Here is a 26485-nt window from a genome sequence, read left to right on the forward strand (position 1 = left end):
TCACGGAGGTGGCCCTAGAAATCGTGGATGCATTGGTGATCATTTTCCAATGTTCTCTCGACTCTGGGTCAGTTCCTGTGTACTGGAGGGCAGCTAATGTAACCCCACTTTTTAAGAAAGGAGGGAGAGAGAAAACGGAATTATAGACCAGTTAGCCGTACGTCGACAGTGGGGAAGATGCTTGAGTTGATTATTAAAGATGTAATAGCAGTGCGTTTGGAAAGCAGTGACAGGATCGGTCAAAGTCAGCATGGATTTATGAAGGGGAAATCATGCTTGACTAATCTTCTGGAATTTTTTGAGGATATAACATGTAGAATGATAAGGGTCAGCCAGTGCATGTAGTGTATCTGGACTTTCAAAAAGCCTTTGACAAGGTCCCACACAAGAGATTAGTGTGCAAAATTAGGGCACATGGTATTGGGAGTAGGGTATTGACATGGATAGAGAACTGGTTGGCAGACAGGAAGCAAAGAGTAGGAATTAACAGGTCCTTTTCAGAATGGCAGGCAGTGACTAGTGGGGTGCCGCAAGGCTCAGTGCTGGGACCCCAGTTATTTAGTTTCAAAGGTCTTTTATTGTCATATGTACCAACAGCCATACGAAAAAAAAACCAACAAGACACACAACTTCATAAAAGTTAACATAAACATCCACCACAGCGGATTCCCCACATTCCTCACTGTGATGGAAAGCAAAAAAGTCCAATCTTCCTCTTTATTCTCCCACGGTCGGGGCAGTAGAAATATCAGTCGGGGTGATCGAAACTCCCACGTCAGGGCGATGGAACCTCCTGCGGCTTGGAGCTCCCGAAGTCGGTCAATGACCAGAGACTGCGGGCTCCGTGATGTTAAGTCCACAAGCACCCACGTTTGGAGCTCCGAGGGGATCGCAAGCTCCGCGATGGTAAGTCCGCAGATGACCACGTTGGAGCTCTCAAAATCGGTCTCCAGCAAAGGCCGCCAACTCCTTGATGTTAGGCTGCAGTGTAGACGGAGATACGATACGGAAAAAAATCGCATCTCTGTCGAGGTAAGAGATTAGAAAAAGTTTCCCCCAACCACCCACATGCTAAAGAACTCTAAAAATATACATTTAATACATACAATTAAAACAAAGAAGGAAAGGACAGGTAGACTGTTGGTGAGGAAGCTGTTGCTGGTGCCATCCAATTACAATATCGTTACAATATTGTTAACCATTTAGACAAAGGAATGAAATGTAACATCTCCAAGTTTGCCTATGACACAACGCTGGGTGGCTCAGTGTGAGCTGCGAGGAGGATGCTATGAGGCTGCAGGGTGACTTGGATACGTTGGGTGAGTGGGCAGATGCTTGGCAGATGCAGTATAATGTGGATAATTGTGAGGTTATCCACTTTGGTGGCAAGAATAGGAAGGCAGATTATTATCTGAATGATGTCTGATTAGGAAAAGGGGAAGTACAACGAGACCTGGGTGTGCTTGTACATCAGTCATTGAAAATAAGCATGCAGGTACAGCAGGCAATGAAGAAAGCTAATGGCATGTTGGCCTTCATTGCGAGAGGATTTATGTTTAGGAGCAAGGAGATGCTTGCTACTGCAGTTGTACAGGACCCTGGTGAGACCACACCTGGAGTATTGTGTGCAGTTTTGGACTCCTAATTTGAGGAAGGACATTATTGCTATTGAGGGAGTGCAGGGTAGGTTCACCAGGTTAATTCACGGGATGGCGGGACTGACATATGATGAAAGAATGGGTTGACTAGGCTTGTATTTACTGGAATTTAGGAGGATGAGAGGGGATTTTATAGAAACATATAAAATTCTTAAAGAAAAGGCATATGGGGTACTGGCCTTCATTAGCCGGGGCATCGAATATAAAAGTAGGGGGGTAATGATGGAATTGTACAGAACACTGGTGAGGCCACAGCTGGAGTATTGTGTACAGTTCTGGTCACCACATTATAGAAAGGATGTGATAGCTTTGGAGAGGGTGCAGAGGAGATTCACCAGGATGCTGCCAGGGATGAAGGGCCTCGGCTATGAGGAGAGACTGAGCATACTGGGGTTGTTTTCCCTGGAGCAGAGAAGGCTGAGAGGGGACATGATCGAGGTGTACAAGATCATGAGGGGCATAGATAAGGTAGATGGCGGGGAACTTCTTCCACTGGTGGAAGGTTCAACAACGAGGGGACATAGATACAGGGTAAGGGGAGGGAGGTTTCAGGGGGATGTGAGAAAGAACTTTTTCACCCAGAGGGTGGTTGGAGTCTGGAACTCACTGCCTGGGGTGGTGGTGGAGGCGGGAACACTCACAACGTTTAAGAGGCATTTGGATGGGCACTTGAAATGCTACAACATTCAGGGCTACGGTCCAAATGCGGGAAAATGGGATTAAAATTAGACTGTGTTTGGTAACGGGCGGCGCGGACACGATGGGCCGAAGGGCCTCTTTCTGTGCTGTAGGACTCTATGACTCTAATTGGACAGGCTAGGTGCAGGAAAAATGTTCCCGATATTGGGGGAATCCAGAACCAGGGGTCACAGTTTAAGAATAAGGGGCAGGCCATTTAGGACTGAGATGAGGAACAACTTTTTCACCCAGAGAGTTGTGAATCTGTGAAATTCTCTGCCTCTCTGCCACTGAAAGCAGTGGGGGCCAATTCACTGGATATTTTCAAGAGAGTTAGATTTAACTCTTCGGGCTAATGGAATCAAGGGATATTTTAAAAAGCAGGAACGGGGTACTGATTTTAGATGATCAGCCATGATCATATTGAATGGCACGAAGGGCCGAATGGCCTACTCCTGCACCTATTCTCTATGTTTCTATAACTATACATGTATTTGAGCATACATGGGATGAAGTTTTAATTTTGTGCTGAATCGTTGGTGTTTGATATGGGATTATAGTAGACTCCTATTCATTTAGGTTAGTCGGCAGCTTTTTCAAAAATAATTAAATGAATGCTGAGCAACATGAAGAGTCCCTCTTTTATGGTCGTCTCTTATTCATCTGAGAAGAGCATTAAAAAACATGAAATCAGCATGAAATTGTTGGATTTTGTTTTAGGATGTAACTAGTAAAAAGATAAGGAGAACTAATGGATAGACATTAGATGCAGAATTGTGGCAAGTGTGATTGGGAGTAAAATATTGAATTGGTTAGCAAACAAGACAGGACACAGGAACTACTGGCTTGCTTTCGATGGCAGACATGACCAATGATCAGTGATTCTCGGTATTCACGGTATTTTGCTCTAACAATTCACAGTATTTTGCCGACTTGGATCAGGGGAACTAGTTTGGTTTTACACCAAAGATAGACACAAAATGCTGGAGTAACTCAGCGGGTTAAGCAGTATCTCTGGAGAAAAGGAATGGGTGACATTTCGGGTCAAGACTGTTCTTCAGACTGAGAGTCAGGAAAGAGCGAAACCCGAGGTATGAAAAAGTACAGAACAAATCAGAACTGGCACTGAAGACCAAGGATAGATGAAGCCCACAATGCTCCATTGTTGGCTCTGGAAGAGGTGAGAACTAATAGTGAAACTAACAAGATGGAGAGAGAGGTAATGCAAAGGTTATTTGAATTAGAGAAATTAATATTCATGCTGCTGGATTGTAAGCTGCCCAAGGGGTGTTGTTCCTCCAATTTGCAATGGCCTCATTCTGACAGTAGAGGAGTCCCAGGACAGAAAGGTGTGGGAATGGGAAGGGGAGTTAAAATGTTTGGCAACCGGGATATCACGTTGGCCTAGGCGGACTGAGCGTAGGTGTTCAGCAAATCAATCGCCCAATCTGCGCTTGGTCTCTCTGATATATAGGAGCCTACACTGAGAACTATGAGTACAGTAGATGAGGTTGGAGGATGTGCAAGTGAACCTCTGCCTCACCTGAAAGGACTGTCAGGGTCCCTGGATGGATTCGAGGGAGGTATATGGATAGATATTGCATCTCTTGCGGTTGCAGGGGAAGGTTCCTGGTGAGGGGTGAAACTGGTCCTTGATTATGCTGCAGGCCTTGCCGAGGCAACGTGAAGTGTAGATGGAGTTCATGTAAGGGAGGTTGCTTTGCATGATGGTCTGGACTGCGACCACTACTCTGCAATTTCTTGTAGTCTTGGATGGAGCTGCTCCTAAATCATGCTGAGATGCATCATGGTAAAATGCTTTCTACTGCGCATCTGTAGAAGTTGGTGAGGGTTGTTGGGACATGCTGAACCTCCGACCTTTCCTTGGCATTGCTCCAATGTAGCTGGTCCAGGCAAATTGCTTGTGATATCTATTCCTAAGAACTTGGTTTCGACCATCTCTACTTCGGCACCATCAACTAAACATAACATTAAAGATGTAGATAAGGCAAAGCTGAGAAGGATGCAAAAACGCACCAATGTGATTCACGCAATTTGAATATGTGGGCAAAAGCATGTTATAAGCACTTCAATGTGGACAAATATGAGTCCCTAAGTGGCCAGTGGTGTATTACAGGGACTGATGCTGTAATCTTTAGATTTTGTGAAAGGTTTTAAGAACTTGGATGTGAAGGTGAGAGATATGATCAGTATGTTTGTGGATGACAGGGTGGTGGTGGTGTGGCTAGCAAGGGGGGTGGCTAAAACTACAGCAGGATTATGGATCAGATGGAACGTTGGGCAGAGTACTGGCCGACAAGTATGAACTGATGCACTTGAAGTCAAATTGGAGTAGGATGCATATAGTAAACAGTAGGGTTTGAAGGAATATTGACAGAGAAATCAAGGGTCCAAGTCAGCAGGTCCCTGAAGGTGGCAAAACGGGTCAACATGTTGGCAAGAAAGTATACACCAAGCCTGTCTTCGTAGGTTGTGCCTTAAAATATCAGAGTTGGGTAGTTATGTTGCGACTGTACAAACAGGCTGCCCTTGGAGGATTGTCTACAGTTCTGATTGTCACACCATAGGAAAGATGAGATTGTTGCCAAGGATGCACAAGGATGTAGCCAAATTTGGAGAATTGGTTTTACGGTGAGAAATTGGATAGGCTGTGCTTTTTTCCCCCTGGAGCAGGGAAGGCTGAGCAGGGACCTGGTAGAGGTATACAAAATTATAAGAGGCTTATATTTTGTCAAAATCTTTCCCATGTTAGGGTGTATCAAAAACAAGAGGGCATAATTTGAAGATAAGAGTCAAGTCAAGTCAAGTCAATTTTATTTGTATAGCACATTTAAAAACAACCCACGTTGACCAAAGTGCTGTACATCTGATTAGGTTCTGATTAGGAAAAAGAAAAGAAACATACAGTAGCACGCAAACAGTTCACAGCGCCTCCTCAATGAGCCTCAAACGCTAGGGAGTTTGAAGGGGATCTGAGGGATGTTTTATCTGGAATATGCTGAACTTGTGGCATTTGGGTAAATGGCTGGGTGTCCTTTACATAAATTGCTAAAGCAAGTATTCAGGTGCAGCAAGCAGTTATGAAGACAAATGGTATGCTGTCCCTCATTGCACGGTGATTCGAATACAGAAGCAGCAGTATCTTGGTAAAAGACCCCGTTTGGAGTTTTGTGTAAAGTTTAGTCTCCTTTTCTAAGAAAGAAAGAAGTATAACAGAGGTTTACAGGGCTGATTCTTGAAATGGCAGTGTGGAGAGACTAGGTCGGTAATGTTTCTATTCACTGGAGCACAGAAGAGGAGACCGAGGGATAACCTTGTAGTAATTTAGAAAATTGAGGCGCATAGATAATGCAGGTGGTCTTTTTCTACTTTGAAATTTGAGGGCCAGGTTTACCTGGAGTAGGACAAGATTTTCACACAGAGGGTGGTGATTATACTTGTACTAGGAGTACAAGTACATAGTTCCCTGAAAATAATGTCACGGGTACATAGGATGAAGAAGGCAGCTTTTGGCACATTGACCTTCTTCAGTCAGGGAATTAAGTCTAAATGTTGAGATATTGTACAAGGCGTTGGCGAGGCCACATTTGGAATATTGTGGTCCGTTTGGTCACCCTACTTGTAGGAAAGATGGAATTAAGCTGGAAAGGGTGCAGCAAAGATTTATGAGGATGTTGCCAGGATTTGGGGGCTTGAGTTACAGGGACAAGTTAGGAAGACTAGAACTTTAGTCCTCGGAGCACAGGAAGCTAAAGGAAGATCTTAAAGATCTTACAAATTGCCATATAAAACCACGAGAGGAATCGATGGGGTGAATGTACACGGCCCTTTCCCCTCGGCCCCTTCCCTAGAATGATATGGACCAAATGTAAATAAAGGTACTAGCTTAGATGGGTATCTTTTTCAGTATGAACAAGTTGGGCCAAAGGGCCTAATTCCATATTGTATGACTCTAACTTTATGATTAAATCTTTAACTTCTGAGAGGTCCATTTAATAGTCAGATCATAATCTGGTGGAAGGTGTTTAAAAACTTTTCTGTCTGCTCTCTGGCTGGTGGGGGGAGAGGGAATGGCTGGGTTGTGCGTAGTGCCTGATTATGTTGGCTGCATTCCCAGGACTGCGTGGTGCAGATGGAGTTGATGGGTGAAGCAGGTAGAGGAGAGGGAGTCTGGTCTGTGTGATGGACTGGGCTGCTTCCACAACTTTCTACAATTTAGTGCGGTGTTGGGTAGTTGCTGAACCAAGTTGTGATGTATGCTGAAGGGATGCTTTCCCTGGTGCATCTGTAACATTAGTAAGCGTCATTGTGGACATGTGGAAATTCCTTACTCTTCTGAGGAAGTAGAGGTGTTCTTGAATGAGGATAAATTGTTGAGAATATATTGATGCCTGGGCACTTGACGCTCTTAATCATCTCCATTTCAGCATTTTTGCTGCAGACTGGGTTGTGTACACCACCTCGTTTCCTAAAGAATGAACAGCTGCTTCATTTTGCTGACATTTAGGGAGAAGTTGATGCTTGACACAGGTGCTCTGTGACTAAAATATCTTCACATGGAAAGTTAACATTTGGATTTCTCTACAACAGAAGACAAAGAATGCATGAGTATATTCAAGAAATAGATATATTTCTGAATGAGTTTGAGTTGTTTAACGCCACGTGTACTGAGGTACAGCGAAAAGCTTTTTGTTGTGTGCTAACCACTCCGCAGAGAGACAATACATGATTACAATTGAGCCATCCACAGTGTACAGATACACGATAAAGGGAATAACGTGAATAACTTTTAGTGCAAGATAAAGCTAGTAAAGTCCGATCGAAGATCGTTCAAGGTCCTCCAAAGAGGTAGATAGTAGTTCAGGACTGCTCTCTAGTTCGTGGTAGGATAGTTCAATTGCCTGATAACAGCTGGGAAGAAACTGTCCCTGAATCTGGAGGTGTGTGTTTTCACACTTTTATACCTTTTGCCTGATGGGAAAGTGAGAAGAGGTGGTGGCCGGGGTCCTACTTATCCTTGATTCTGCTGCTGACCTTGACGAGGCAGCGTAAAGTATAAATGGAGTCAATGGAAGGGAGGTTGGTGTCTGGGCTGCGTCCACAATTCTTGCAGTTTCTTGCGGTCTTGGATGGGACTGTTCCTAGACCATGCTGTGATACATCCTGATAACATGCTTTCTACTGCGCATCTGTAGAAGTTGGTGAGAGTTGTTGGGGACATGCCAACCTTCCTAAGCCTTCTCAGGAAGTTGGGGCAGTGGTGTGCTAGTCTGCCAGATTATCATGATAAACCTGGCCGATTCACTACATCTTCAGGAAAGGAAAATTGCTATCCTATATCAACTCTGATACCCAACGTTGTTCCTTAATTTCTTGTTGAAATGTAATTAGAGTTAGGTAAAAAAATGTAGGCATTTTCAGTTAGCTTACGTCGCATAATTTTCTTTTTCAAGTGTTGCACCCATGAGAACTTGTTCCTCATTTCACAATATGAAGATGAAGATGATTTATGGGAATAGGGCATTGTACTGTACACAGTTTTGAGTTTGAGTTAAATTCACATTTTTGTTCCTAGGGCGGATTTTCTCATAAACCAGGGATGTACTTAATAAAAAAATATCGTATTAAGGCAGGGCTGTAAAACATGAATACCAAGTCTTTTCTGTCTTGTGAAATCTTCATGCCAATATATTCTTATTTTACTTAGGGGTGCAGGTACAAAGTTCCATGAAAATGGCACCGCACGTAGACAGGGTGATGAAGAAGCCATTTGGCATGGTTGCCTTCATTGATCAAGGAATTCGGTACAAATATTGGGACGTCATGTTCATCTTTACAAGGCGTTGTTAAGACCATGCTTTTCAAGTATTGTGTGGAGTTCTCGTGGACAAAGATGCCAGTGAGCTGGAGTAGGTGCAGAAACGATTCATAGAAACAGAGAAAATATGTGCAGGAGGAGGCCATTCGGCCCTTCGAGCCAGCACCGCCATTCATTGTGATCATGGCTGATCATCCACAATCAGTAACCCGTGCCTGCCTTCTCCCCATATCCCTTGATTCCGCTAGCCCCAAGAGCTCTATATCTAGCTCTTTTAAATTCATCCAGTGAATTGGCCTCCCCCCTCCACTGCCCTCTGTGGGAGAGAATTCCACAATTCACAACTCTCTGGGTAAAAAAGTTTTTTCTCATCTCAGTTTTAAATGGCCTCCCCTTTATTCTTAGATTGTGGCCCCTGGTTCTGGACTCTCCCATCATTGGGAACATTTTTCCTGCATCCAGCTTGTCCAGTTCTTTTATAATTTTGTATCTATATACTAAAGCTCTTGTTTGTTTGTTTGTTCCTGAACTACAGCCAAAACGGTACACGATAGTGCAACAATTTTAGGCCCACCTTATTCACCGTCGTCCCTTTGAAGAAGTTTCATTGAAATCGGTGTTATATTTTTAAAGTTATTCACATTTTAAAGTTTAAATCTATCTCCCAGGGAGGGAGAGGGGGGAGGGGGGGAAGAGGGAGGATAAGGGGGGGTTTAGTGGGGAGGGAGTGGAAGGGGGAGGGGGGGAGCGAGGGGGTTGTGGGAGAGGGGAGGAGAGGGTGCTGCACCAATGCAGGAGATGTTTGGGCCCAACGGGACAACTTGGTCTAGTGTTTTTATAAGATCACCTCTCATCCTTCTAAATTCCAGTGAATACAAGCCCACTTTCCAATCTTTCCTCACATGACAGTGCCGCCATCCTGGGGATTAACCTCGTGAACCTACGCTGCACTGCCTCAATAACAAGGATGTCCTTCCTCAAATTAGGAGACCAGAACTGCACACAATACTCCAGATGTGGGCTCACCAAGGCCCTATACAACTGCAAAAGGACCTCTTTACTCCCATACTCAAATCATAATGATATGACGGCCAACATGCCATTAGCTTTCTTCACTGCATGCTGTATCTGCACGCTTACTTTCAGTGACTGGTGTACAAGGACACCCAGGTCTCGTTGCACTTCCCCTTTTCCTAATCTGACACCATAGAGATAATAATCTGCCTCCTTGTTCTTGCCACCAAAGTGGATAACCTCACATTTATCTATATTATACTGCATCTGCCATGCATCTGCCCACTCACTCAACCTGTCCAAGTCACCTGCAGCTAACATCCTCTTCGCAGTTCACACTGTCACCCAGCTTTGTGTCATCTGCAAATTTGCTCATGTTACTTCTAATTCCATCATCAAAATCATTAATATATATGGTAAATAGTTGCGGCCCCAACACCGAGCCTTGCGGCACTCCACTCGCCACTGCCTGCCATTCTGACAGGGACCCGTTTATTCTTACTCTTTGTTTCCTGTCTGCCAACCAATTCTCTATCCATGCCAATACCCTACCCCCAATACCATGTGCTTTAATTTTGGCCACTAATCTCCTATGTGGGACCTTATCAAAGGCTTTCTGAAAGTCCAGATACACTACATCCACTGGCTCTCCTTCATCCATTTTACTTTCAAATCCTCAAAACATTCCAGAGGATTAGTCAAGCATGATTTCCCTTTCATAAATCCATGCTGACTTGGACCAATCCTTTTACTGCTATCCAAATGCGCGGTTATTACCTCTTTAATAATTGACCAGCATCATCCCTACCACCGATGTCAGGCTAACTGGTCTATAATTCCCTGTTTTCTCTCTCGCTCCTTTCTTGAAAAGTGGGATAACATTAGTTACATCCAATCCACAGGAATTGATCCTGAATCTATAGAACATTGGAAAATGATCACCAATGCGTCCACTATTTCTAGAGCCATCTCCCTGAGTACCCTGGGATTCAGACCATCAGGCCCTGGGGATTTATCAGCCTTCAGTCCCATCAGTCTACCCAATGCTATTTCTCGCCTAATGCAAATTGCTTTCAGTTCCTCTGTCTCCCTAGATTCTCTGTCATCTGGTACATCTGTGAAATTGTTTGTGTCTTCCTTAGTGAAGACAGAACCAAAGTACCTGTTCAACTCTTCTGCCATTTCCTTGTTACCCATAATAATTTCACCTGTTTCTGCCTTCAGGGGACCCACATTTGTGTTTACTAATCTTTTTCTCTTCACATACCTAAAGAAGCTTTTACTATCCTTCTTTATATTCTTGGCAAGCTTACCTTCATACTTCATCTTTTCACCCCGTATTGCCCTTTTTGTTACCTTCTGATGATGTCCTTTGAAGGTTTGCCAATCCTCTGGCTTCCCGCTTTCTTTGCTGTGTTATACACCTTTTCTTTTAGTTTTATACCGTCTCTAACTTTCCTTGTCAGCCACGGTTGCTTCTTACTCCCCTTAGAATCTTTCTTCCTCTTTGGAATGAAATGATCCTGCATTTTCCGGATTATGCCCAGAAATTCCTGCCATTGCTGTTCCACCGTCATTCCTGCTAGGATTCTTTTCCAGTCGACCTTGGCCAGCTTCTCTCTCATGCCTTCATAGTCCCCTTTGTTCAACTGCAACACTGACACTTCTGATTTAACCTTCTCCCTCTCAATTTGCAGATTAAAACGTATCATATTATGGTCATTACCTCCTAGCGTTTCCTTTACCTTGTTAAATCTGGTCCATAGACAACATGAGGATGTTAACTGGGACTGGAGGGCTTGAGCTATATGGGAAGAGTGTGTAGGCTGGGGATTTATTTCCTTAGAGCTTTAGTTGTTGAGGGGTGACCTTTTGTGGTATATAAATCATGAGGGGCATAGATAAAGGTGAAATGCGACTGTCTTTTTCTCAAGATAGAGAAGTATAAAATTTAAGGGCTTGGGTTTATGGCGAGAAAGAAAATGGTAGAGGCGGGTCCAAACACAACAGATCCAGATACATGATAGGAAAGGTTTGGAAGGGGCCCCTTGCAGGTGAATAGGACTCACTCGGGTCGGCAATAATTACCATGGACCAATTGAGCCAAAGGGGCTTGTTTCCATGCTGGCTCTGACATCTTTGCAATGAAGAAAAGTTTCCTACCCTTTCTATCCCCCCTCACAATTTTTTAATACTTCAGATTCCCCCCTCAGCCTTTCTCTGCTGAGAAGAAAACAAAACCCAGCCTTTGCAATCTCTCCTTATAGTTGAAACATTCCATCCCATGGAACAATGCTGAAAATTCTCCTCTTGCCCTCGCCAGTGCAGTGAATTATATTCTTTTATAGTGTAACAACCTGAACTGGAGGTCATACTCTAGCTATGGACTAACCAATATTTTGTAAAGGCCCTCCACAGGTTGCGAATGTCTGAGCTATGGATGCCCATACATACTAACATGCCACGACAATCGTGGGCCGGGACAGGCTGAGCCGAGCTGGGAGCACTGAGTAGACGCACGCACTCATTGAGTTAGTGAGGCTAGTGTAGGAAAATAACTGCAGATGCTAGTAAAATTCAAAGGTATCACAAAATGCTGGAGTAACTCAGCAGGTCAGGCAGCATCTCAGGAGAGAAGGAATGGGTGACGTTTCGGGTCGAGACCCTTCTTCAGAGTTAGTGAGGCTGGTAGGCAGCTAATGCTTTCTGATGGACAAAGCATGTGGGTTGTGAGCAGTCCTCAGGAGCAGAACTGTTTTGTAACCTGGGAACTGCCTGTAAAGCTCTGCCATAACCTCCCATGTGTCTTGTACTCTTTTCTCTAAATCACCAGGTAAGATATTTTGGTTATAAGTTCCTGAGGACAAAAGAATGACCAAAAAATAATTTGAACAAGTTGCAATTTCTTTGTGAATTTCTTTTTCAAATAATATCTTCTCCAGTGCTTAGCTGAGTCTTACAAATGCGGTGCTTAGACTTGATTTTGAATCTTGCAAATTAATTTAGTTGCAAATTGTCTAAAAAGTTGATTGTAATACAATATGGAAATAAAAGTCAGCTTTATTTCTTTATTTTAGATAAACCCTTAAAGAAACGGAAGCAAGACTCATTCCCACAAGAGACTGCTGGAGGAGGTGGGAGTGCTGCAAGCAGACCTGCACTCTTGGTCAGTATAGATCTGCAACACGCAGGAAGAACTGATGGGCAACCAGTGCCCCCTCTAGATACAGATGGTGTGAAGAAATCTTTGGAGATGGTACAACAGGCCACTGAGGGAACTTTAATTTCGCGGCAGGAAGATACAGTGGTGGGTTTAAAACCGAAGTTGGAAGGCCATCCGGTGGTTCCCAGGAGGAAATCTGAAAATGAGGGGCAAAAGGAAGACGGCCAACCTGACGTAATAAAGTCTAGGTCAGAAACACCGAAACAGAAGAACGAGAACCGGCCAGAGACACCAAAAGTAAAGCACGAAAGTAAAAGAGAGACGTCTAAACCAACTCCTGAAAAAAGACCAGAAATATCCAAACACAGACACGAGGGAAAACCTGATCATACCAAAACAAAAACCGAGGGTCGATCTGAAGCACAGAAAGCACGGCATGAAGGGCGGCAGAGTTCAGACCCTCTGAAGGATAAACGAGAGCTACACCATGAAGCCCAGAAACAGAAACTAGACGAGAAAAATGATCCTGAAAGAGGAAAAGTGGACCCATCAAAGGTCAGGAGACCAGAGACCCCAAAACTAAGTAAGAGTGAATCTGATACTAAACCATCGCGAAATGAGCCTACTAAACATAATCGGACAGAGTCATCTAAATCAGTGAGAATGGAAAGGAAAGTATGTTCTGATTCTAGTGATCGGGGTGACAGGAGTGAACGTCGTTCACCAGAAGAGCAGAGGTTGCGATCTGAAAGTCCCAGAGTTAAACACGATAGCAGAGATCCTGGAAAGATAAAATCTGAAGTGAAAGATCGAATTGCTTTAAAGCAGAGTAGGAGATCGGACATTCCATCAGGATCTTTGACCAATAAAGAGAGAGAGGATCGAAGATCAGAGGGGAGCAAAGTAAAATCAGAGACTCCCAAACCTCTGTCTGATGATAAAGAAAAGTTTCCGAGTTATCTGCTGGGGGGAGGAAGGTCTGATGCACTTAAGAACTTTGTAATCCCAAAAATCAAGCGGGATAAGGATGGCAATATTTGCCATGAACAGAAGGAATTGAGGAAGCCTGTGGATAAGAATGAAATAAAATTAAAGGTAGACAAAATGGATCTAGTGGAGGACCTGAAGAAAGTGATCAAGCCTGTTGTGGTTCTCCATAAATTACCTTTTGATGAAGTGCAGAAATTTATCAAGGACAATGAAGACAAACATGCATCAAGAAGCTCCAGCAAATCGAAGAGCAGACTGCCCTCCAGGCCAAGTAAAGGTACCAGTTTTACTTTGCTTGATAGCTTAATTATAGCAAAACCTATGAAGTTCCAAGCATTATCTGGAGTAAATTTCCTAATGCATGCAATATCTTCTAGTGACAGAGCATTGCCACAGCAGTTTATCGAATAAACATTAACTTTAAACTGTTTCCCTGCAGAATAGACAATAAACAATAGGTGCAGGAGTAGGCCATTCGGCCCTTCGAGCCAGCACCGTGTGATCAATGTGATCATGGCTGATCATTCACAATCAGTACCCCGTTCTTGCCCTCTCCCCCTACCCCCTGACTCCGCTATCATTAAGAGCTCTATCTTAAGTTTTTCCTCATCTCTGTTCAAAATGGCCTAACCCTTGTTCTTAAACTGAGGCCCCTGGTTCTGGACTCCTCCAACATTGGGAGCATGTTTCCTGCCTCTAGTGTGTCCAATCCCTTAATAATCTTATGTTTCAATAAGATCCTCTCTCATCCTTCTAAATTCCAGTGTATACAAGCCCAGTCTTTCAACATACGACAGTCCCGCCATTCTGGGAATTAACCTAGTTAACCTGCGCTGCACTCCGTCAATAGCCGGAATGTCCTTCTTCAAATTTGGAGACCAAACCTGCACACAGTACTCCAGGTGTGGTCTCACTAGGGCCCTGTACAACTGCAGAACTGTACAACTCTGCTCCTATAATCAATTCCTCTTGTCATGAATGCCAACATGCCATTAGCTTTCTTCACTGCCTGCTGTATCTGCATGCTTACTTTCAGTTACTGATGAACAACGAAACCCAGAAGGGTCTCGACCCGAAACGTCACCCATTCCTTCTCTCCAGAGATGTTGCCTGACCCGCTGAGTTACTGCAGCATTTTGTGATATCTTCGATTTGTACCAGCATCTGCAGTTATTTTCCAACACAACAAGGACACCCAGATCTCGTTGTACGTCCCCATTTCCTAACTTAACACCATTCGGATAATAATCTGCCTTCCTATTCTTACCACCAAAGTGGGTAACCTCACATTTATCCACATTAAACTGCATTTGCCATGCATCTACCCACTCGCACAACCTGTCCAAGTCACCCTGCAACCTCATAGCATCCTCCTCACAGTTCACACTGCCATCCAGCTTTGTGTCATCTGCAAATTAGCTAATGTTACTTTTAATCATAGAAAATAGGTGCAGGAGCAGGCCATTCGGCCCTTCGAGCCAGCACTGCCATTCATTGTGATCGTTGGTGATCATCCACAATCAGTCACCTGTGCCCAACTTCTCCCCACATCCCTTGATTCCACCAGCCCCCAGAGCTCTATCTAACTCTCTCCTAAATTCATCTAGTGATTTGGCCTCCACTGCCCGCTGTGGCAGAGAATTCCACAAATTTACAACTCTGGGTGAAAAAGTTCCTTCTCGCCTCAGTTTTAAATGGCCTCCCCTTTATTCTAAAACTGTGGCCCCTGGTTCTGGACTCGCCCAACATTGGGACCTTTTTTCCTGCATCTAGCTTGTCCAGTCCTTTTATAATTTTATATGTCTCTATAAGATCCCCTCTCATCCTTCTAAACTCCAGTGAATACAAGCTCAGTCTTTTCAATCTTTCCTCATATGACAGTCCCGCCATCCCAGGGATCAATCTCGTGAACCTAGGCTGCACTGCCACAATTACAAGGATGTCCTTCCTCAAATTAGGAGACCAAAACTGTACACAATACTCCAGACGTGGTCTTACCAGGGTCCTATACAACTGCACAAGAACCTCTTTACTCCTATACTGAAATCCTCTCGTTATGAAGGCCAACATGCCATTAGCTTTCTTCACTGCCTGCTGTACCTGCACGCTTACTTTCAGTGACTGCTGTACAAGGACACCCAGGTCTCGCTGCACTTCCCCCTTACCTAACCTGACACCATTGAGATAATAATCTACCTCCTTGTTTTTGCTGCCAAAGTGGATAACCTCGCATTCATCTATATTATACTGCATCTTCCATGCATCTGCCCACTCACTCAACCTGTCCAGGTCACCCTGCAACCTCCTAACATCCACTTCGCAATTCACACTGCCACCCAACTTTGTGTCATCCGCAAACTTGCTAGTATTACTTCTAATTCCTTCATCCAAATCAATATATATAGTAAACAGTTGCGGCCCCAACACCGAGCCTTGCGGCACTCCACTTGCCACTGCCTGTCATTCTAAAAAGGACCCGTTTACATTCTGAAAAGGACCCGTTTACTGGTGGAGAGAATTGCCTTCATCTCAGTCATTAATTTAGATTTTAAGTAGCTGCGGTCCCAGCACCAAGCCTTGCGGTACCCCACTAGTCACTGCCTGCCATTCTGAAAGGGACCCGTTAATCCCTACTCTTTGTTTCCTGTCTGCCAACCAATTTTCTATCCATGTCAGTACCCTACCCTCAATACCATGTGCTCTAATTTTGCCCACTAATCTCCTATGTGGGACCTTATCAAAGGCTTTCTGAAAGTCCAGGTACACTACATTTGCAGATGACACGAAGCTGGGTGGCAGTGTTAGCTGCGAGGAGGATGCTAGGAGGCTGCAGAGTGACTTGGATAGATTAGGCGAGTGGGCAAATGCATGGCAGATGCAATATAATGTGGATAAATGTGAGGTTATCCACTTTGGCGGCAAGAACAGGAAAGCAGAGTATTACCTGAATGGTGACCGATTGGGAGAAGGGGAGATGCAACGTGACCTGGGTGTCATGGTGCACCAGTCATTGAAAGCAAGCATGCAGGTGCAGCAGGCAGTGAAGAAAGCGAATGGTATGTTGGCATTCATAGCAAGAGGATTTGAGTTTAGGAGCAGGGAGGTTCTGCTGCAGTTGTTCAGGGCCTTGGTGAGACCGCACCTGGAGTATTGTGTGCAGTTTTGGTCTCCTAACCTGAGGAAAGACGTTCTTGCCTTAGAGGGAGTACAGAGAAGGTTCACCAGATTAATCCCTGGGATGGCGGGACTTGCATATGAGGAAAGACTGGATAGACTGGGCTTGTACTCGCTGGAATTTAGAAGACTGAGGGGGGATCTTATAGAAACATATAAAATTCTTAAGGGGTTGGAGAGGCTAGATGCGGGAAGATTGTTCCCGATGTTGGGGGAGTCCAGAACCAGGGGTCACAGCTTAAGGATAAGGGGGAAGTCTTTTAGGACCGAGATGAGAAAACATTTCTTCACACAGAGAGTGGTGAGTCTGTGGAATTCTCTGCCACAGAAGGTAGTTGAGGCCAGTTCATTGGTTATATTTAAGAGGGAGTTAGATGTGGCCCTTTTTGCTAAAGGGATCAGGGGGTATGGAGAGAATGCAGGTACAGGCTACTGAGCTGGATGATCAGCCATGATCATATTGAATGGCGGTGCAGGCTCGAAGGGCCGAATGGCCTACTCCTGCACCTATTTTCTATGTTTCTATCCACTGGCTCTCCCTTGTCCATTTTCCTAGTTACATCCTCAAAAAATTCCAGATTAGTCAAGCATGATTTCTCCTTCGTAAATCCATGCTGACTCGGAACGATCCTGTTACTGCTATCCAAATGTTACGCAATTTCTTCTTTTATAATTGACTCCAGCATCTTCCCCACCACTGATGTGAGGCTAACTGGTCTATAATTTCCCGTTTTCTCTCTTCCCTCCTTTCTTAAAAAGTGGGATAACATTAGCTACCCTCCAATCCACAGGAACTGATCCCGAATCTGTAGAACATTGGAAATGATCACCAATGCGTCCACGATTTCTAGAGCCACTTCCTTAATGTTTTGGAAAGGACCAATGCTTTCACCTCTCATCCTTGACCCTCACAACAAGCCAAAATCAATTAAATGTTTCAAACATTATGACGTTGAAATTAATCCCAACAATCACTTGTAAGTTTAACAGTTTTGGATCAGTTTGCAGCTACAGATCTTTAGTAGTCTTTTTCCTCAGAGGCTTTTTGCGACCATCATTTTAAACTTGTGATAAATAAAGTCTCACACACAGATATATATTGCTCACAGCTCTTGTTCCAACAAAATATAGAAAAATTGTCTAAACAAAAAACAGCCTGCAGGTGGAATTTGTGGAATCGAGCAGACTCTAAGTGGTATGGGGGGAATGAATTATAGACAATAGACAATAGGTGCAGGAGTAGGCCATTTGGCCCTTCGAGCCAGCACCGCCATTCAATGCGATCATGGCTGATCATTCTCAATCAGTACCCCGTTCCTGCTTTCTCCCCATACCCCCTGACTCCACTATCCTTAAGAGCTCTATCTAGCTCTCTCTTGAATGTATTCAGAAAATTGGCCTCCACTGCCCTATGAGGCAGAGAATTCCACAGATTCACAACTCTCTGACTGAAAAAGTTTTTCCTCATCTCTGTTCTAAATGGCCTACCCCTTATTCTTAAACTGTGCCCCATGGTTCTGGACTCCCCCAACATTGGGAACATGTTTCCTGCCTCTAATGTGTCCAACCCCTTAATAATCCTATACGTTTCGATAAGATCCCCTCTCATCCTTCTAAATTCCAGTGTATACAAGCCTAGTCGCTCCAGTCTTTCAACATATGACTGTCCTGCCATTCCGGGAATTAACCTAGTAAACCTACGCTGCACGCCCTCAATAGCAAGAATATCCTTCCTCAAATTTGGAGACCAAAACTGCACACAGTACTCCAGGTGCGGTCTCACTAGGGCCCTGTACAACTGCAGAAGGACCTCTTTGCTCCTATACTCAACTCCTCTTGTTATGAAGGCCAACATTCCATTGGCTTTCTTCACTGCCTGCTGTACCTGCATGCTTCCTTTCAGTGACTGATGCACTAGGACACCCAGATCACGTTGTACGTCCCCTTTTCCTAACTTGACTCCATTCAGATAACAATCTGCCTTCCTATTCTTACCACCAAAGTGGATAACCTCACACTTATCCACATTAAACTGCATCTGCCAAGCATCCGCCCACTCACACAACCTGTCCAAGTCACCCTGCAACCTCATAGCATCTTCCTCACAGTTCACAGTGCCACCCAGCTTTGTATCATCTGCAAATTTGCTAATGGTACTTTTAATCCCTTCATCCAAGTCATTGATGTATATTGTAAATAGCTGCGATCCCAACACCGAGCCTTGCGGTACCCCACTGGTCACTGCCTGCCATTCTGAAAGGGAATTTATTCCCACTCTTTGCTTTCTGTCTGTCAACCAACTTTCTATCCATGTCAGTACCCTACCTCCAATACCATGTGCTCTAATTTTGCCCACCAATCTCCTATGTGGGACCTTGTCGAAGGCTTTCTGAAAGTCGAGGTACACCACATCCACCGGCTCTCCCCTGCCAATTTTCCTAGTTACATCCTCAAAAAACTCCAGTAGATTATCAACGTCTCTGGTCTCAAACCTGCATCAGGGCATAGTCTTGACCTAAAATATTGACTACCCTACCTCAAGGTGTTTTTGTAGTCTATCTTCATAAAGCTATGGATTTCTTGTTTTACTGATTGATCTTTTCTCTTGTTCTCTCTCTCCGCCAATAAAAAAATGTATTCACTCACTCACTCCAATCTTTGTTTCTGTCCTATTGGCCATTTTGCCAATATAGTCTCTTGGTTTTCTAACAAAGTATATTACTACATGCTTTGTCTTAAATTTCATTTGCCCATTCAAAAGACTACAGATGTCATCTTGTGGTCTGTTATTACCTTTCTTTTTCAAATACTTTGAACAAGCTCCATTCCACTCATTGCCTTTGTTCTGTTTACTGGACTTTCAAGTTTAATCTGCAAATTTGAAATTTCATCTTGTGCACTGATGCGCTGGAGTAACTCAGTGGGTTAGGTTGCATCTCTGTAGAACATGGGTAGATGACGTTTCGGGTCGGGACCCTTCTTCCAACTGATTTGTTCTTCTGTGATGAATAACCTGAGGAAGGATCCCGACCCAAAGAAGTTCTCCATGTTCTCCTAGGATGCTGCCTGACATGCTGAGTTACCCCAACACTTTGTGCATTTTTTGTTATTTGAACGTTGGCTTTCTGTTGATGTTTGCCACTGATTGTGGGCATCAGGTTGGTTAGCCTAATATGTGCATTCTTCATCAAATGTCTTGAAACTTAAATGGTTAATATTCCTATCTTACATCTCATCAAAAATTTAGTTAAACACTATTAGCCTTTCAATAAAGCATGGTGTCTCCTCTTTGAGCTCAAATTTTCCATATCTTTTCCTCAAATGGCCTCCCTAGACTGGATTAATGTAGCTCCCCATCTCTCAGGAAGTTCTTAAGAACATTTCAACAATGCCATCATGGCTCAACAACTGATGCGGGTCCCACTTTAATCTCCAGTGCTGTTTGTACCTTGTTCTTCCTGCTCTTCCTGTGACATTGTTGGTTTCCCACAGATCCTCTGGTTTCATGAGGTCATAAGTAATAGGAGCAGAAATAGGCCATCAAGTCTACTCCGCCATTCAATCATGGCTAATCTATTCCTTCCTCCTAACCCCATTCTCTTGCCTTCTCCCCACAACCCCTGACACCTGTATTAACTAAGAATCTATCTATCTCTGCTTTAAAAATATCCAATGACTTGGCCTCCAGCCTTCTATGGTAATGAATTCCACAAATTCACCACCCTCTGACTAAAGATCCACATATTCACCACCCTCTGACAAAAGAGGGGTTTGTCTCTCATCCCAATGTACTGGTTGGTGGGTTGAGGTTGAATAGGCTTTTACTTTTTGCTTTCCTACCACAGTCTGTAACTTCCTGTTCATTTGTGGTATATTGCATGAGCCATGTCTTTGCCCGTTCACTTAACTTGTCTAAATCACCTTGAAGCTTCTAAATGTACATTTTAAAGAATTTGATTTTGACGTTAAAGTGCTTAAATACTTTTGTAGGCTACTTGGACATATGAATCATTCAGGATGTAACAAAAAAACATTTTAGTATACAACTCTGGGTCAGTCTCAAGGGATGTATCCTGACTTTGGGTAATAGGAATACTTTATTGTCACGTGACCAGGCACAGTGAAATTCTTTGCTTGCATACACAATGTTTGCAGATAGTGGCCAGCTACGGCTCTGACAAAGTTACAAAGCCCCCCCCCCCAACAATTCCCCCACAATGGGTCCCCATTGACCCCCCACCCACATTGTCCATTGTTCTCCCCCCTCCTCCCTCACTCCGGGTCCTCCATTGTTCTTCCGCTCCCCCCTCACGGTGGTCCTCTCATCGACCGTCAACCATGGGTTGACTTGCGAGGCATCGCTGCGGCGGCGAAGCTTCACCGCCAAGGCCCATCGTCGCAAAGCTTCACCGCCGAGGCCTATCGTGGCGAGGTTTCACCGCCGAGGCCCCATCGTGGCGAGATTTCACCGCCGAGGCCCCATCGTGGCGAGGCTTCACCGTCAAGGCCCATCGTCGCGAGGTTTCACCGCCGAGGCCCCATCGTGGCGAGGTTTCACCGCCGAGGCCCCATCGTGGCGAGGTTTCACCGCCGAGGCCCCATCGTGGCGAGGCTTCACCGTCAAGGCCCATCGTCGCGAGGTTTCACCGCCGAGGCCCCATCGTGACGAGGCTTCACCGCCGAGGCCCATCGTGGCGAGGCTTCACCGCCGAGGCCCATCTTGGCGAGGGTTCACCGCCGAGGCCCATCGTCGCGAGGCTTCACCGCCGAGCCCCATCGTCGCGAGGTTTCACCACCGAGGCCCATCGTGGCGAGGCTTCACCGCCGAGGCCCATCTTGGCGAGGGTTCACCGCCGAGGCCCATCGTCGCGAGGCTTCACCGCCGAGCCCCATCGTCGCGAGGCTTCACCGCCGAGGCCCCATCGTGGCGAGGCTTCACCGCCGAGGCCCATTGTGGCGAGGCTTCTCCGCCGAGGCCCCATCGTGGCGAGGCTTCACCGCCGAGGCCCATCGTGGCGAGGCTTCACCGCCGAGGCCCATCGTGGCGAGGCTTCACCGCCGAGGCCCATCGTCGCGAGGTTTCACCGCCGAGGCCCCATCGTCGCAAAGCTTCACCGCCAAGGCCCCATCGTGGCGAGGCTTCACCGCCGAGGCCCCATCGTCGCGAAGCTTCACCGCCGAGGCCCCATCGTGGCGAGGTTTCACCGCCGAGGCTCATCGTGGCGAGGCTTCACCGCCGAGGCCCATCGTCGCGAGGTTTCACCGCCGAAGCCCATCGTCGCGAGGCTTCACCGCCGAGGCCCATCGTGGCGAGGCTTCAACGCCGAGGCCCATCGTGGCGAGGCTTCACCGCCGAGGCCCATCGTGGCGAGGCTTCACCGCCGAGGCCCATCGTCGCGAGGTTTCACTGCCGAGGCCCCATCGTCGCAAAGCTTCACCGCCAAGGCCCCATCGTGGCGAGGCTTCACCGCCGAGGCCCATCGTGGCGAGGCTTCACCGCCGAGGCCCATCGTGGCGAGGTTTCACCGCCGAGGCCCATCGTGGCGAGGCTTCACCGCCGAGGCCCATCGTGGCGAGGTTTCACCGCCGAGGCCCATCGTGGCGAGGTTTCACCGCCGAGGCCCATCTTGGCGAGGGTTCACCGCCGAGGCCCAACGTCGCGAGGCTTCACCGCCGAGCCCCATCGTCGCGAGGCTTCACCGCCGAGGCCCCATCGTCACGAGGCTTCACCGCCGAGGCCCATCGTGGCGAGGCTTCTCCGCCGAGGCCCATCGTGGCGAGGCTTCTCCGCCGAGGCCCATCGTGGCGAGGCTTCTCCGCCGAGGCCCCATCGTCGCGAGGCTTCACCGCCGAGGCCCATCGTCGCGAGGCTTCTCCGTCAAGGCCCATCGTCGCGAGGCTTCTCCGCCGAGGCCCATCGTCGCGAGGCTTCACCGCCGAGGCCCATCGTCGGGAGGCTTCTCCGCCGAGGCCCATCGTGGCGAGGCTTCACCGCCGAGGCCCATCTTGGCGAGGGTTCACCGCCGAGGCCCATCGTCGCGAGGCTTCACCGCCGAGCCCCATCGTGGCGAGGCTTCACCGCGGAGGCCCCATCGTGGCGAGGCTTCACCGCCGAGGCCCATCGTGGCGATGCTTCTCCGCCGAGGCCCATCGTGGCGAGGCTTCTCCGCCGAGGCCCATCGTGGCGAGGCTTCTCCGCCGAGGCCCCATCGTCGCGAGGCTTCACCGCCGAGGCCCATCGTCGCGTGGCTTCTCCGTCGAGGTACATCGTCGCGAGGCTTCTCCACCGAGGCCCATCGTCGCGAGGCTTCACCGCCGAGGCCCATCGTCGCGAGGTTTCACCGCCGAGGCCCATCGTTGCGAGGTTTCACCGCCAAGGCCCATCGTCGCAAAGCTTCACCGCCGAGGCCCCATCGTAGCGAGGCTTCACCGCCGAGGCCCATCGTGGCGAGGTTTCACCGCCGCGGCCCCGTCGTGGCGAGGCTTCACCGCCGAGGCCCATCGTCGCGAGGCTTCACCGCCGAGGCCCATCGTGGCGAGGCTTCACCGCCGAGGCCCCATCGTGGCGAGGCTTCGCCGCCGAGGCCCATCGTCGCGAGGCTTCGCCGCCGAGGCCCATCGTCGCGAGGCTTCGCCGCCGAGGCCCATCGTCGCGAGGTTTCACCGTCAAGGCCCATCGTCGCAAAGCTTCGCCGCCGAGGCCCATCGTCGCGAGGTTTCACCGCCGAGGCCCCATCGTGGCGAGGCTTCACCGCCGAGGCCCATCGTGGCGAGGCTTCACCGCCGCGGCCCCATCGTGGCGAGGCTTCACCGCCGAGGCCCATCGTCGCGAGGCTTCACTGCCAAGGCCCATCGTCGCGAGGTTTCACCGCCGAGGCCCCATCGTGGCGAGGCTTCACCGCCGAGGCCCCATCGTGGCGAGGCTTCACCGTCAAGGCCCATCGTCGCAAAGTCTTCTTTGGGATGGCTATTGAGTGTGAAGGTTGGCACATTATTATGCAGCCGTACATGTAATTGGCAGATTATACTTGGAGTACTGTGTGCAGTTATTATGCAGCTGTACATGTAATTGGCAGATTACACTTGGAGTACTGTGTGCAGTTATTATGCAGCTGTACATGTAGTTGGCAGGTTACACTTGGAGTTCTGGTCGCCCAGCTATAGGAAGGGTGCCATTAAGTTGGAAAAGATGCAGAAGATATTCACCATGATGTTACCTAGGCTTGAGATTGAGGTTGAATAGGCTTTTACTTTTTTCTTTGGAGGGCAGGGGGCTGAGGGGTGACCTTATTGAGATGTACAAGATCACAAGGGACAAGTTAATTGAGGATATCAATAAGACAAGTCCAACAATAAAAGTAAAGCCTCCTCACCTTTGGAAATTCTGCTATGGAATCACTTGAAGACAATGAAACATTAAACAACAGAATATGTAGTAATTGTGATTGGAAGAGAATCACATGAATGTGAATATGGGCGCCCCAGTTTATGCAGCAAGTATGTAATGTGAAGTGATAGGAATGATAATGGCATTCAGAAACCTGTTTTTATGCAATCAATTACTTGCGCCTCTACTTTGTGACAGGTGGTATTGACCAGTCGGTGTTGAAGGAGCTTCCGCCTGATCTCCTTGCAGAGATTGAATCCACAATGCCACTCTGCGAACGAGTGAAGATGAACAAACGGAAGCGCAGTACTGTAAAGGAAAAGCCAAACTATGCAGAAATCAGCTCAGATGAAGGTGATAATGACAGCGACTTTGAATGTAAGTATCTGCCATTGCAGGTTGGAATAAGATGATGGAACAGATCAAACCTGTCTGGGGAAAAAACTGTATTGCAAAACATATTGAGGAAAGTTCAGTCTAATCTTCGAAGAAAGTTTATAGGGAGTATTTACATTGAACGTTGTAGAGTAAAAAAAACACAAGGAAACAGCAGATGCAGGAAATCTGCAACAAAAACAAAATGCTGGACACAGCAGGTCAGGCAACATCTGTGAAAAGTGAAACAGAGGTAACGTTTCAGGTTTGAGACATACCTACCTATCTCTTTTGGAATGTCTGGTTGACTCTGCATGCATTTTGTCAAAACGTCAAGAGTGCTTTAATGTCATATGTCCTAAAATGGAATCATGTGATTCTTACCTGCAGCAGCACTATAGATGGTACTCAGTAGACACCATAATAAACAATAAAAATAACTTCAATTGAAACAAAAACCAATGATATCATGCAAAGTCAAAAACAAAGCCCCAAGCGTTAATGCCAAAAGGCATTTATGAACAAAAAAGGCTATTCACAATAATCATCCAATGAGAGACTTAAAACATTGCATCATTTAAAAACTCAAACCCATTGGCAAGGTAGCAGTGACTGCTCCAAATAAGTGCAGTAAATGTTGAGGATATTGAGAGAAGTGGACTGTATGGAGAGATGGCAGATAAAATGTTATGTTTTGAAATGTAATATTTTGGTGGGAAGCAGCAATATAATTAGAGGGCAGTTGCAATGCCATCTTCTGCACTCTTATTTCCTTTCAATTCATGACCTCCGTTATACTCACATGTATGATTACACTTGTATAGTACGATCTATCTTTATGGCAGAGCTGCAGGGAGGCGTTTTAAAGTGTATAAAATTATGAGAGGCATAAATAAGATAGTCAGTCAAAATCTTTTTCCCAGGATGAAAAAAATTAAATGCTAGAGGGCATAATTTTAAGGGGAGAGGAGCAAAGTTTAAAGGAGATTTTCGGGGCAATTTTGTTTTACACATATGGTGGTGAGTGCCCGGAACACACTGCTGTAGTTGAGGCAGATACGATAGTTGCCTTTAAGAGACCTTTAGATAGGCATGTGGATGTGGAGGGATATGCATAATCGCATTGCCGAGGACTAATGCTTTAAAAGGGCACCAATGATAAGGCTAACAAAAGCTTTTCACCGTACCTCGGTACACGAAACCAAACTAATCTGCTGCCCAAGAAGAGTAAGGTAACATGCCTCAATCACTACCAACCAGTAGCACTAACGTTCATGAACGTAATGAAGTGTTTTGAGAGGTTGATTACAGTGCATATCAACTCCTATCTCAGCAAGAGCCTTGACCTGCTACAATTTGCCTACTGCCACAATAGGTCAGCAATGGATGTGATCTCGCTGGTTCTCCACACTGCACTGGAACATTTAGACTGTTGTGCATAGACTACAACTATTACAAGAATGTTGCCAGGACTCGAGGGCCAGACCCATAGGGAGAGGTTGAGCAGGCTAGGACTTTATTCCTTGGAGCGTAGGAGGATGAGGGTTATAACGGTGTAGAAGATCATGAGAGCCACAGATAGGGTAAATGAATCTTTTACCCAGACTTGGGGAATCAAGAACCAGTGAACATAGGTCTAAGGTGAGGGGGGGAAATTTTAAATTAAATTTAATGTTACCCCTGGCAGCATGTTCCAGGCATTCACCACCCTCTGTTTAAAAAAAATACTTGCCTTGCACATCTCCTTTAAAGTTTGCCCCTCTCACCTTAAAGTTATGCCCGTTAATATTTGATATTTCCATCTGGGAAAAGGACTGTCTATCCTATCCATGCCTCATAATTTTATGTACTTCCATCAGGTCTCCCCGCAAACTCCGATGTTCCAGAGAAAACAATCTAAGTCTGTTCGACTCCTTACTGTTTCTGAAACCCTCTAATCCAGGTATCATTGTGGTAAGAAGGAACTGCAGATGCTGGTTTACAATAAAGATGGACACAAAAAGGTGCATTAACTCAGTGGGTCAGGCAGAACAGGTCTGGAGAAAAGGAATGGGTGTCGTTGAAGAAGGGTCTTGACCCAAAACATCACCTATTCCTTTTCTCCAGAGATACTGCCTGACCCACTGAGTTACGCCAACTTTTTGTGTCTATCATTACTGTGGTATGCCTCATCTGTACCTTTTCCAAAATGTCCACGTTTCCTGTAT

The 26485-nt window shown here is 46.2% G+C and overlaps 1 protein-coding gene across 12 annotated transcripts in view; it reads left to right on the forward strand.

Annotated features, from left to right (window-relative positions):
- The window catches only part of LOC144611663 (nipped-B-like protein), a 323382-nt gene that overhangs the window by 151653 nt on the left and 145244 nt on the right, over positions 1-26485 (forward strand). For all 12 annotated transcript variants that reach the window (XM_078430871.1, XM_078430886.1, XM_078430895.1 and 9 more), the window contains 2 exons: positions 12267-13619; positions 24102-24281. In XM_078430871.1, the coding sequence (XP_078286997.1) occupies positions 12267-13619; positions 24102-24281 (1533 nt within the window). The remainder of the gene's footprint in view (positions 1-12266; positions 13620-24101; positions 24282-26485) is intronic.

The sequence above is a fragment of the Rhinoraja longicauda genome, chromosome 3, assembly GCF_053455715.1.
Source record: "Rhinoraja longicauda isolate Sanriku21f chromosome 3, sRhiLon1.1, whole genome shotgun sequence".
NCBI classification, from domain to species: Eukaryota; Metazoa; Chordata; class Chondrichthyes; order Rajiformes; family Arhynchobatidae; genus Rhinoraja; species Rhinoraja longicauda.